This window comes from Coturnix japonica, chromosome 9 (assembly GCF_054131305.1).
Source record: "Coturnix japonica strain WE chromosome 9, WE-NBRP24, whole genome shotgun sequence".
In the NCBI taxonomy this organism is placed as follows: Eukaryota; Metazoa; Chordata; class Aves; order Galliformes; family Phasianidae; genus Coturnix; species Coturnix japonica.
The window spans coordinates 6,185,984-6,199,361 of record NC_140671.1 but is presented as its reverse complement, the minus strand read 5'-3'; the positions used below and the strand labels follow the sequence as shown (position 1 = coordinate 6,199,361).

Here is a 13,378-nt window from a genome sequence, read left to right as displayed (position 1 = left end):
GTCAAAAGGATCAACCAAAGCTAAACATGGATAAATAAAGGTTGCTGGGTTCCTTTTCCCTCCCCCCATTTATACCAATAAAAAACAACCTACTGTTACGAAAGGCTTTTGTTGCCCCATCTCTGAAGGTGCTCAAGGCCGTGGGTGGGCACTGGGCAGCCTGAACTGGTGGGGAGCAGCCAGCCCTCAGCAGGGGTTGGGGCTGGGTGATCTTTGAGCTTCCCTCCATACTCAGCCATTTTATGATTGCTAATAAGTATAACCAAACCTCCAACAAGGACTGAGCATTGCACACCACTTAGATCCTACCAGTTATCCACTTCTATGTGCAAATGAGAACTGGCAATACAAAACCAAGAGACACCCAAAGCATCTCCCTTTTTTTGCCTGGCAGAAGCTTTCATTGCTGTCTGGCTGGAGAAATTTGGCATAATTTTTGTGTCTCATGGAAGATGTGAACCTACTAGAGCTACTCAATGTATAAATCTGACTCTAGGATTCAGGAAACACTTAAAGGGGAAGAACACTTATGCTTGGGGTTGCAGGGCTTTGTCCAACTGGATTGGGCTCCCTGCCCAGGTGGGGCCACCACAGACACAATGGAGATGAAGGGCACTGTTTCCCCACTAGGCCCAGGGCTCTGCAAATCCTTTTGCTTCTCAGCCACATCGGCTGCACTCCTGCACTGCAAATCAAATCCCATTAGACATCCACTCACATCTGACATCTGCAACCTCCATCTGAGCAACCAGAACTTGCCAGGTATGCAGTGAGCAAATAACCCACACCACCTCCATCACGCAGCGTGTGCTCAGCAGCCCCAGCCATGAATCACCAAACCAAACACTATGTTCGTCCAACCTGGGTTCATGTTTAAGATTAACCTGGAGTTAATTTTTAAGAGAACCCTCGCTCTGCAGCACGCAGTCCTTGTTCAACTCAAGGAAAAGTCCCCCACAATGAGCTACTTTCACCGTGCTCGAGCTGCACTCTCCAAAATGCCATTTCCTTTCAGTACAGTAAACACGCACTGCCATATTAACAAGTTGCAACTGCTGAAAGAACAGAAACAATAGTGGGAACTTGGCCGTCGCCCAGCGGTAGCGGCGTGGACAACAACATGGGAAAGCAGGAATTGAGTCAAACCAACTTTACAGCACCACGTTGGCAGTGAGCTTACCCCCCAAAGGCTGTTCATGCAGCTGGGGCACAGCCCCATATCAGCAGCCCATCCTACTGCTCCCAGCCCAGCACGGCTCAGTCCTCCCAGACGTGAACCTAGAGCGCATTACTTCCTCCAAGCATTTCATGGTCAATTGAACTTAATCCCTTTGCTATCATAGCAGACGGCTGAGGATGCTGTGTGCTTCCCCAGTGTGAGATGGGATGCAGCTGCAGTGACACACAGCGGCAGCGAGCTCCAGCGCACCGGGGAGGCAGCAAGCTGCTCTGCAAGGGCACAGCAGCTGAGACTGTGTCAAAACAATCTCTGGATCTTGATTTCTAGCTTCAATAACCCAAATCGCTTGCAATTTTGTAATTACGATTCAATGACTAGCAATAATCCCAGCAGGGTTTTAGCATCTCTACAACTGAGCTGAAAAATTGTCCTGAGTTAGAAATAGAGGAACAAGGTATGCTGAGCAGGAAGAAACTCAGCGCTCTTCTAACCCACATTTTGACCACACGGCTAGGATATTTTTGAATTTAATCATCCTGCAGGTTAATCTAACATCATCTTCATCTACTGAAGAGTGTCTGAATCAGTACGCAAAGGGGAGCTGTAGGAAAGAACAGGACAGACTCTTGAGTAGAGTCTGCTGTGACAAGACAAGGGGGAATGGTTTCATACTCAGAGAGGAGACTTAGGTTGGATATAAGGAGGAAGTTGTTCACACTGAGGGCAGTGATGCACTGCACAGGGTGCCCAGAGAGGTGGAGGTGCCCCATCCCTGCAGACACCCACAGTCAGGGGACGGGGCTGTGAGCACTGATGGAGCTGTGGGTGTCCCTGAGCACTGCAGGCAGTGGGAACAGATGGTCCTTGGGGGTCTTTTCCAATTCAAACTATTCTATGATTGTCCATGATTCTGACTCTATCTGTCCCATCCAGAATGACCGATGTACACACAGCAATCCATCAAGCGCCCAGATTTTGGCTGCCTGCTGTCTCAGACACCCCAGCAGCAGCACAGCTGGAAGCCCCAGGGCCCTGTGCAGGGCTCAGCCAGGCTCCCACTGAGCACCCAGCAGAGCTGCTGCTCAGAACAGGAACCCATCTCTTCTGGAGCTGATCCAGAGCTTTCCTCTCTTCCCAGCTCTGCCCCCACTGGAAGAAGCTTGCCCTGTTTGCAAAGCTGGCTTAGATTACCTGGTTCTAATGCACCTGATTAATTGTTTATCAATGTGCTCCTACAGCTACATTAAAAAGAGATTGCAACACAATGTTGCAACATCCTGCAAAAAAAAAACAGGGCAGAGCAAGAATTGCCTATAACTGAGGTGGTTATGGACAGGAACAGAACCACCTGAGAGCACTCCACCAGTGGCACTGGCCATCAGAGCACTGAGAAGTTCCTTGGGCAAGTCAGATCCAAAGATATCTTGTATAAGCTGCAACAAAGCTCCTCACCAGCTGTAAAAAGGAGGATGAATACACTGTGTACCCTGGAAAACACTCAAATATCATCAGTATAGCTCGGGTCACCAAATGACTGGCACATGAATACATGATTACAATAAACAGCCAATTAAAGATGATGAACAGATCGGTGCTAGGAAGAAGGTATATGACAGAACACAGAAGGAAATGACGATGTGGTGAATACTGAGAGCTATGACTCAGCCTCTGCACTTCATCTCCTGAGGTACAGACCATGCAGCGTGCTGGTGAGGAAGCCCAGCTCTTCTGCTCCAAGAGGCATAGCTTCATCTGACCAAACCAGACTCTTACATCATCAGGAAGGAGCCTCTGCATTCCTCAACTGCCATTCCAAAGATTCATGAAGCCTTACATAGCCATCTGCAAGGCTCCATCAACACCCTTTGCTTTTCTCCCCCTTTATTTACTTTCACCTAGCAGGTACAGCTGAAGGAATAGTTCTCAGAAGCTTCTGTTAGTCCATCTGCTGCCATCAAGAAACTCAGTGTTTGCTCCCCCCCAGGATCTTGGCTTCTCAGCAACCCCTGTTGGGAAGAGCTGCAGTATCCCAGAGTGCTCCAGCAAGCCTCAGTAATGGAATAAATGATCCAGGTTTGATAAGCTTGCTTTTCTCCTCGTTATCACAGCTCTCATTGAATTAATGGATCAAACACCGCTACCCAACAAGGCTCCAGCACAGGCTGCTTCTCAGAAACACTGAGCTCTCACCCTGAGCACCACGCTGACGTCTTGGTGACCACTGACCGCTTCCCATGTGCTCAGGCTGACCACAGACATTCCGGTGCTCAAAAAAAAACCCACCCACCATCAAGATGTTATTTAGAAACCTTTCCTACACGTCACAACAATAAGTACCCTATTTTAAGGCTAGGAGAGGCAACAGCACGTAGTTAGCCAGTGGTTGGCATTGAGAGGGTCCAATGATGTCCAACGCCACCACAGTGCATGAAAGCAGCATACACGGCAGAAGGGATGTAACCTACCAATAACTCCCAGCAGTGGCTTTAAAAGGGCATTTTCATGATAATGTTTTTTAATTAAGAGTTGTATTCTTCTCCAGGTCTACCTAATGAATATGTCAGCTGCCCGAGATGGATTAAATAACACAAAGCTTGACAACTAACCCTGACATCTCCGGTTACTCCTGATACAGAGAGAACTGATAATTATCTCCTTAACAGCCTTCAGATGTAACGCCAACACACACAAAAATAAAGCGACTGCTTTGCTCTTCCCTTAACACTTCCTAATATTTATATATATAAAGTTTATATAATTCCATGAATATCACACTTATTCGCCAATGGTCTCTTGTAACAGTGTGAGAGGTCACACAGTAACACTTATGCAATATCTCCAGGTCTCTAAAAGACCACACATACACAGCAAACCTGCTCTGAAACATCCAAAGAGTTCCAGGCTTTACAACGCTACAGTTTCCCAAAGACTTTACAGCAAAGAATCTCATCTCGCTGCCAACCAAAGCACATACACAGCAAGGCTTGTAAAGACTTAAAGAAAATAAAGCATGACATTGGACCCAGTGTCCATTCAGGAAGGCTTACAGAAATTAATCTTATCCCTTCAAATGTGGCTCTATGTGACAAATAGAAGCCTCTGTGCAGTGGTGACCCTCCCAGCTGGCAGGGAAAGCAGCACACTTAAAGGAGCTTGTCATTGAAGAGGGGCCTCAGAGCTGTTTGAAGAGGAAGTGGCACGCTGAGAAGGAGAAACCTACTAAAACACGTTAGAAATGGTGCAAACACACAGTTCCAATGCTGTTAGTGCTGGCTGTTCCACTCACAGCTGGCAGCAGCACTGGATGCAGCAGGGGAAGGGAAGCTTGGAAGCAGAGCACAAGGGTTGCTCCTGAGCAAGTAGGGAAGGATGTTGCAAGCATGCAGTATGCAGAACTACAACTCTTAGGTATAAACAAAGAAGAAATGCCAGCCAGAGGGTTTTCAGGGGCACCTCTAAGCAGTCTGCAGTCTCCTCACTATGAGCTGGTACCAAAGACAAAAGGACCTGTTGCATCAAAAACTGCAAAGCAACACCAGCACTGCCTACAGATACCTTGTGCTTGTTGAGAACAGCCCAAAACACCCAAACCCTCACACGCAACGGCAGCTAAGAACGCACTTACCCACAAATACTGCAAGAACTTCAACAAACGCGGGCAGTAGTAATACTCCATTCTTCCACGGTTCAAAGCTAATGCCGAACCATCCTCCTTTGGGCCAGGCTGCCCGTGCTCCCCTCCTCCAGCAGCAGCCAGGAGCACACCCACACACTTAAAGGCAGCGCGCCTAACGAGCAACGCTATCTGCACCCGCATCGCCAGCTGAGCTCTGCGCCTTTAACAGATGCTGGGGCTACTTATGGGCAGCGCTGAGCTCCCATGTGACTTCCCCACTTGTGATTGAGCATCTCGCCACTCCGAGTTCGCCCGTCTCGTTAATCCATGGTCTAGATTGCGAGCTGACCTTATTTGTTCTCTCGTGTACAAGGAACAACAACATAAAAAGGGACACACGTGAAAGAAAAGCTGCTTTTAATATAAAAATGCCTCCTGTGGACAAGAAGAAACAGACACAACAAGTGTCTTTTCTTTTTTTTTCACTCCTTTAAACAGGACTGGAGTGTTCCCAAGAAAGCAATATGACCAAAAAAGGAAAAAGCCTGGAGAAGTGAGGCTGCCACCCAGCACCCGTCATCCCCAGGGCTGCTGGAATAGGAAGCTGTGGTGTTTGGGGCCTGGTGGAAGGCACCACTGCAGACACAAGTTGCTTCTGCTTTGTCTGAGCCATGCCCTTGGGTTTTAATTCCAGACTGACTCCCTTTTTAGGCTAGCAGAATGATTTGCACTCAACTGGTTTCTAGCTTCCATCTGGAGAGGAGCAAAGCTGTAAGATCAGAGGCTTTATGCCATCAGAAGACAAGAGCTTGCTTTCTGCTGGGCACAATGGAGGTGCTGCGGGCAGTCCGGGAAGCACTGGGAGCTGGGATGGATCCCACTACCCTTCATCTGTGCTTGTTTATAAAATATTTACCTTCTCTAGCAGTCCAGTTTTAAAAGTCAGCTCCTGATTTTGGTAAAGTGTTCCCAACCCACGCATCAGCCTCAAATAACTGTGTTTATGTATCACTGCGCTATGGATACCAGACTGCCTCACCAAAGTAAAAATGAAGATGACAAAAACCCCATAAATCAGATAAAGAACCAGACGCTTTGGAAGCTGCCACACTCACTCCAGTTCCAGTATCAAGCATTCTGCTTTTAACCATACAGATGTTGGTTGCAAGCCATAGCTGGCAACGCAGGTTATCACTTCAACATCATAGAACAATTTGATGTGGAAGGGACCCTCAAAGGCATCTGTTCCCACTGCCTGCAGTGCTCAGGGACACCCACAGCTCCATCAGTGCTCACAGCCCCGTCCCCTGACTGTGGGTGTCTGCAGGGATGGGGCACCTCCACCTCTCTGGGTACCCCATGCAGTGCCTCACTGCCCTCAGTGTAAAAACATCTTCAACCTAAATCTCCCTCTTCTCATCTGAAACCACCTCCCCCTGTCCTGTCACACTCACCCTTATTAAGATTTTGGCCCCTTCCTTGTTATAGCTCAAACAATGGCACAGGTCCCCCAGCTCCAGATCCCCCAGCCCCAAAGCACAGTACCTCCCTCCTGCCCAGGGAGAACCCATTCCACACTTTTTACCTCATATCAGCTCTGATGACTAAATCAGGCATTGAGGTTTGTGATCCAACGTCAGAATTAGAGACCTGTGTCAGCTGAGATGGAACAAAGTGGTTTTCAAGTGGTGTCTTTCACATCTGCCATGATTCACGTGGCTCACCACAGCACACTACAGCTCCAGGATCGAGCTGGGGGTGTCCCCATGCATTGCAGGGGAGTGGGATCAGATGGGCTTTTTGGGTCCCTTCCAACTCAAACCATACTATGATTCTGTGTTGGAATACCTTTAGTAATTATAGCTTAGAACTCAATATTTATAACACAGTCAGTAGGTTAAGAAAAAAAACCAGCATCAGCAAAGATTATAATCAAGGTTAGCTAAGAGAGCGTGTTAGCCAATTTCACAGTGGGGAAAATAGAGAGAGATAAAGTACGACACGGGGCTTCAAATGCTAGGATTTTCATATTTCTTCCTGCACTGATTTTATAGCAGAAACCGAGGTCTTATGTCTATTTCTAATGAATAAATTGTTGAGAAATATTGCTTTCTATGCTGGGGGAAAGCAGGTAGCACAAGGCTTTGGGATGATAAAAAGGATGACTGTTGTGACCTGAAGCCTCTATTAATAAATTTTCTCTTTGGGAGAATAAATTTTCCCTAATGGCACTCAGGCGTTGGCACAGGCTGCCCAGGGAGATGGTGGGGTCACTGTCCCTAGAGGTGCTCAAGGAACACGGAGATGTGACAATGAGAGACAAGTTAGTGAGCATGGTGGGGGTGGGTTGATGGTTGGATTGGATGACTTTGGAGGTATTTTCCAACCTTAATGATTCTGTGATCCTACGAGATTAGACTTGGTGATCTTAAAGGTCTTTTCCAATCTTAATGATTATGTTCTGATCCTCAAGAAACAAGAAAAGCCAAAAGATTTGCAAAGGGGTGTATGGATATGGCACTAAGGGACATGACCTAGCAACAGCACTCAGGAGGTCAGCTCAGTGGTTCCACACGATTCTGTTTCCAGCACAGTGACTCTAGGATTCCATTCCTCCACCAGAGGGAAGCATTACAACGTACTAACCGCATAAGTTGTCTTCCTCCAGATAAGCACAAGGCACAACTGACCTAAGTGCCAGCAATAGCCCCGCTCCACAACCTCCTGTGACATCCACATGGAGCTCTGGGCCACACGGAGGCATGGCGAGTTCTATTACCCCAAAGCTACTTCCAACAGCTGTTTTCTCCCACGTTCTACACAGTCAACAGCTATCTTTGCATATTTGTACTACAAACAGGTGACATACAGTAACTCTGAGGGACTCAATGATAACCACCAAGTCTATAAGCAATCCAGAGTTCCCACGTCTGGTTAGTCAATCCAAATCCCACGCCAAGAATGGGAAAGACAGGGGGATAACAGCCCTCTGTTCCTCCCATTAAGTTTTAAGGCTGGAATCATTAACAGTATGAGTTTGTTTCCAAAGCTTCTGTTGAGAAACTTGTTTACAAAGCCAATACAGACTATCAAAAGCCATTGTGTTGAATCTTCTTTTTCTTCAGTAGCACACAACATAAGCCTGCCAACACTTCCTGTCCTCAGCTTCAGCAACAGCAGCAATGTAAGCAATTACAAAAAGAGAGCAATGCGTCCTATTGCCACGTGAGTGTGCTAGTAGTCCAAGAGAAGGGATGAGACTCGACCTTGGGACAAGGAAGAGCGGTGACATCTTTCTGTCATCCTCTCTACAAAAATAGAACGATTTTGAGAAGATGCAGGACACACGTTTTCTCAAACTACCAATATGTGCATTTGTAACTATAAAAGAGCACGCTCTGAAGTCACTGCAGGACTGTTCTACTGTGCCAAAACTGGGTTTATTCACAAGGTTAAAACACAAAGAAAGTCACAGCACTTGCAATGAATCAGAGCCAGTACTTCCAGTACGGAAGGATTTCATTGGGAGCGTCACCACCTCCCACAAAATCAGAGTTGTATGGTGTTGATAGGCGATTTAAATCCTCCATTTCCCACAGAACACACCAATGTTTCATTTCTTTTGCAACTTCTGGAAGATTCAGATCTTTGAGTTTCAGGAGATAGTAACCAGTTCCTAAAATCAAGCGTATGTGTGGGCTGATATTGGAGGTCCTCCTGCAAGTCAGGAGAACATCACCCAACAACTGAAGAGGGAATCAACCCCATTAAGAGAAAAATCAGACCTCTGAGAGAAGTAAGCTGTGATTATTCATGTAACTGGTTCTGTCTATGGCCTACAGAAGGAAGATCAAACCCATAATTATTCAGACCATGATCCAGTTCTATTTGTCCACATGGTTTTCCAGAAGAGATTGCAATAACCAATTCTCATTATCTAAGCCGAGAAAAAACAAGCAGCATAATGACCCAGTCCCACACTTGGAGAGCTCAGGATGAAAAATCTTTGTTTAGAAAGAAACATAAACAAGTTGGGCAGTTAATGTGTTATGTTAGGAGACCTGGCATAGACCAGCGTGGTGGAAGCATTCCCTACTAGTTAAACTCCATAGGAAGAACATCTGCTACTCCTGCTTAGAAGGCACATACTCCCCTTCACAACTATTTGAAACACAGGGAAAACAGCCCTGAATGAATCAAGCCAGGCTGCATCTCCCTTACTGCTCCCCTAACCCAAGAACCTCCTCCAAAATAACATACCGTTATGCTCTCCGTCCTTCTGTCCTTATAAAAAAAGCTGTGACTTCTTCTCTGAGTAGAAACAAAGGAAAATTCTCTTCCATCTGTTTTTTCTGAACTCTGCTTGGTCCACTCTTTCCTGGGAGCCTGTTAAATTAAAGGTATATGCATCACTAAGAAAACATGTACATGCATACACAAAATGCCCTTTGAAACTATACCCATCAAGACCCAACTGGCTGTGCTCTCATGCATTAACCTGTCACTGTTAGCGGAACCACCTGCATTTCACCAACATCAGCGCCAGCACTGAAGTTTCAGGGATAAATTAGGGGGATTCAATAACCTGATGGGTATAAATGGGGGAAATTCAATAACCTGATACGTATAAAAACAAAGGTGCAGAGTCAGCAATTTAACCCCCCAGTGTTCAAAGCAGTAACAACACCTGCACACCTTTCAAAGACTTTCTCAGCTCTCTGTAAAGATACCAATTAATATTTATGCACTTGAAACACAAAGTCTGGTACAACACAGATCCCATGAGAAAACAGACCAAAAGGAAATTACATCTATAGAGAAGTGTGCGCATATCACACCTAACACCCAAAAGCCCTACTGTGACATAAGCAAATCTTTTCCTTGCTTTCAGTTTCAGTTTCAGGAAGCAGTTAGGTACCATTTGGCAATACCTTCTTATCCTCATGGAAGTAAGACTCCGACTGAGATACGACCTTGGTTTTCCACCCATTATCCACGCTCTCTGGTGGGAAGCTCTGCCTGGAGCGGTACAGCTCCTTTTTTCCTCTCACTTCTTGCATGAGTGATGGACCATCTTTTCCTGGGCGGCTCTTTTCAGAATAGGAGCGTCTCAGATCTGGGGGTGCACTTCCTAAGCCAGATGTGCTGCTCTTCCAATCTTTAGTTTTACTTTTCACATTGGAAGAGTCGTTGGCACAGGTCACCTTACTCACATCATCTCTATTCTTTGTTACAGAGCTCCTCACTACATTTTTGCTCCAGTCACCTTCCAGAGTCACCTCTGAGAACTGTTCTTTTGTGACCACCTTCTTCTGTAGTAGCCCATCATTGGCCTTTATGGACAACCTGGAAGCAAAATTAACTTCCAGTTTTTGGTCCACACCAACTGCATGTACAGGCTGAACCTTGTCAATCACAGCTTGTGAACTTTGGTTCCTGGAAGTTAAGTTCACGTCTTGATCATCATCAATGATGAATGTTTTCTTTGCAGTGAACTCCACAGGAGAATTGGCAAACTTATCTGGAAACAAGCAGCTGGGATTTTCCCAGGGAGGAGAGCCTAACTTTTTGTCTTTGGACTTCTGTTTATCAGACTCGGGGCCATGGGAATCCAATTTCTCTTTGCTCTTTTCAGTTGGAACCAATTTCTCTGGCCTGTGATACTCCTCCACACGCTCACCCGGCTTGCTACTAACAGCACAGTGATCCGATCCTTTCCACTCCTTCCAGGTATAGGAAGAACTCACCCTGTCTGACACGTTCCTCTTGTTCTTTGATTTGCTCCTACCAAATAAACTGTGCTCTTCAGAGACCTTGTCTTGAATACTACCGCCCTTCACCGATTCTTCTTTATATTCTGCCATAAGGGCATCAATATCAAGAACCTGGAGCCTGTAACCATCCTCAGCCTTCCTTCCAGATACACCACAGCTGCTTTCACTGCTCTTCTGTGTGACTACTTCACCCTCTTTGTGCAGCTGTGCAAAATGCAGGGAGGATCGGGGTTCGTGGTAAGTGGAGACCTTTCCTCTGCTACTTTTGACATCAGTTTGAGCCACATTTTCCCGTTCCTGTTTTAACAAAAAAGCATCAACGTCTATGATCTTTTCTTTAGCTTGATCCAGACCCTTCTCATAACACTTATCTTTCCCAGATACATGAATATTACTGGATGCAATGTTTTTGGAAGAAGCATTATCTTTGTCCTCTCCTTTCACCCAATCCTTTTTAACATACACTTCTCGTGACTCTTCTCTACAATCCGTACTCACTATGCTTTTATCTGGTTTGGACCTACCAGGAAAATCAGGACCTACATTAACTGCTCCTCCCTCACTCGAGCTAGAAATCTTACTACTTACGCTTGTGCCAGCAGTACCAACAAAACTTTTCTCTTTTTTGATACTGGGAATTTGATAAGTCACTGCAAAATAAGTTGCTTTTGGTTCAAGGGTAGAACTCTGATTTTTCAAGTGTTCGTCAGAACTGCCAGGAGCAGTTTGCTTTGCCTCATGTCCCTCCATCCGCTCTTTGATATTTCTCTTTTTAAGTGAATTTTCTTCCAATTGCAATGAATCTGTCCAACTCAGCCTTTTTGTATTGTCAGGTGTGAGCCAGCTGATTTCTTCTGCCTTGACAGAATCATGAGGCAAGGTTTTCCTTCTCCACCTTTCTGAAGTCTTCAAGTCTGAAATGCTACTTTTAGTTCTCCTGACCTTTTCTTCTGGATCTATTGCTCTGATTTTTTCTCTGTTTTCAGGAGCTGTACTATGTAAACCCAAGTCTTGATCCTTGAAGTTTGAGTCTAGACTTCTCCTCACAGCAAAAGCTCTAGATTCCTCTTTCACATCAGGATGGAGGCTACTGGAAGATTTACATAATTGCCCACTTAGAAGCACTGAAGATGAATGGACCTGCTGTTTTTTTACGCTGGTTGAGACAACTTCATGACCAAAGCTAGGTCCAAATTCATAGTCTACTCCTCTTTGTCTAAAACTACTTTTCTCAGAAGAGCATTTCACCAGATTAGACCTCCCTGTTCCATCAGTGGAAGAATCTTCACTCCTGTCTGTTTTAATTTCAGCATGTAGCTTGCTTGTTTTCTCATTTACTCCAGAGCTTTTATTTCTGTTTGTAGAGTAAGGTATTTTCTCAGCTATTAATACTGAATCACTTTCAGTTTTATCCAAGTCTTTTTTTCGTTCAGATAAAGTGCATTCACTGGAGAAGAAATCATTAGGATCCCTAGAAGGAGACTTGCTTGGAAAAGCTTCTCCCACCCACGAACGCCTGGTATGCCCCAAAGTCACCACATCAGGCTTTGCTTCAAGCTCACCACTCATTTTCAATGGCGAAACAGTTCCAGGAAGATCATCCGCAACATTGTGCCTCTGAACGTTATGATCAAACATGGTGGCCCGGACAGTTTTAATGCAGGTTTTTTCTGTCACGTTGGTTGGTTTTAATCTTTTTTCAAAGCTGCTCGTGAACGAGATGGAATTTTCACTCTGCTGAGAGAAGCGTTGGCTGTCTCCAGGGAAGCTTCCCTTTGTCTCTGTCTGATCTGTTCTGTTGGTTATTTTTACAACCTGTCGGGATTTCCAAGGGTTCCCAGCAGCATGAGCTTCAGTGGGATCTTCTCTATGAGCAAGCATGGTTATCTCCTTGCTCTGGAACAAGACAAAAAACCAACAGTTATGACTGTTATACACCTTTAAGTAAAACATTTACTCACTTTCACTACGCTGCCTAGGCAAGTTAACCACATCCCTCTTCTCTAAACACAAAATCCATTGAGACACCAGTAATTTAAGCAGCAGTGCGTGCCAACAGTCTGAATTACCCCCATAGCTTAAGGTTCACCACCTCACCCTACAAGGTTCCATCATTTTTTAAGTCAAAAATTATAACATTTGAAATTGACTTAAGGGTCTTTAATAGAAAGAAAAAAACAAACACCAAAGAAATTGAGACTGGCTTTTGAATGTGATCTATACTCCTCTAGGCAGAGCAAGGGAATGGTTTTAATCCTGCTTTATTGTCTAATTCTGAAAACAGCGCTTCCGTTAATGGAAGATTTTCCTTTTAAAGCAAATTTATCTCCTTTAAAAGGAAATTAATCTATGGAGATTTTTTAATCAAGCTGTGAGTTTCTCTATCACGCACACTCATGTCTTAAACCTACACAGGAAAAAAACAACACACAACCATAAGAACTCACAAGAAACATCCTCAAAATAACATTAAATCTCCAGCGCTATCAAGTGTCAGCAGAGAAGCTGCTTTGAAATACCAGAGTGTTCCTTAGAAGCGAGGACAGTCAAACAGCCTTTGTAGCACTGATCTATACAGTATTCAATGGTCAAAACTGCTAAACTAAACATGATTTAGGAGACTGATAAGAAACACGCAGCACGTCATAAGGAATTGTGACTCAGATGTGGAAATTCATGCTATCCTTACAGAAAATGAAGGCTAATTGCTACATGGAACAACAACAGCCGTTGTCTGTATACACTAAAAGTTCCATTAAAGTAGCACACAATATGTTTCACTTCATACCACTGCATGCCTTTAACAGC

The 13,378-nt window shown here is 45.1% G+C and overlaps 1 protein-coding gene across 1 annotated transcript in view; it reads right to left on the bottom strand.

The window, feature by feature from the left end:
- The window catches only part of KIAA1671 (KIAA1671 ortholog), a 45,048-nt gene that overhangs the window by 17,863 nt on the left and 13,807 nt on the right, over positions 1–13,378 (bottom strand). Inside the window, exons 5-6 of the mRNA XM_015878195.3 lie at positions 9,728–12,466; positions 9,057–9,182 (exon numbers count right to left, since the gene is read on the bottom strand). Of these exons, the coding sequence (XP_015733681.2) occupies positions 9,057–9,182; positions 9,728–12,466 (2,865 nt within the window). The remainder of the gene's footprint in view (positions 1–9,056; positions 9,183–9,727; positions 12,467–13,378) is intronic.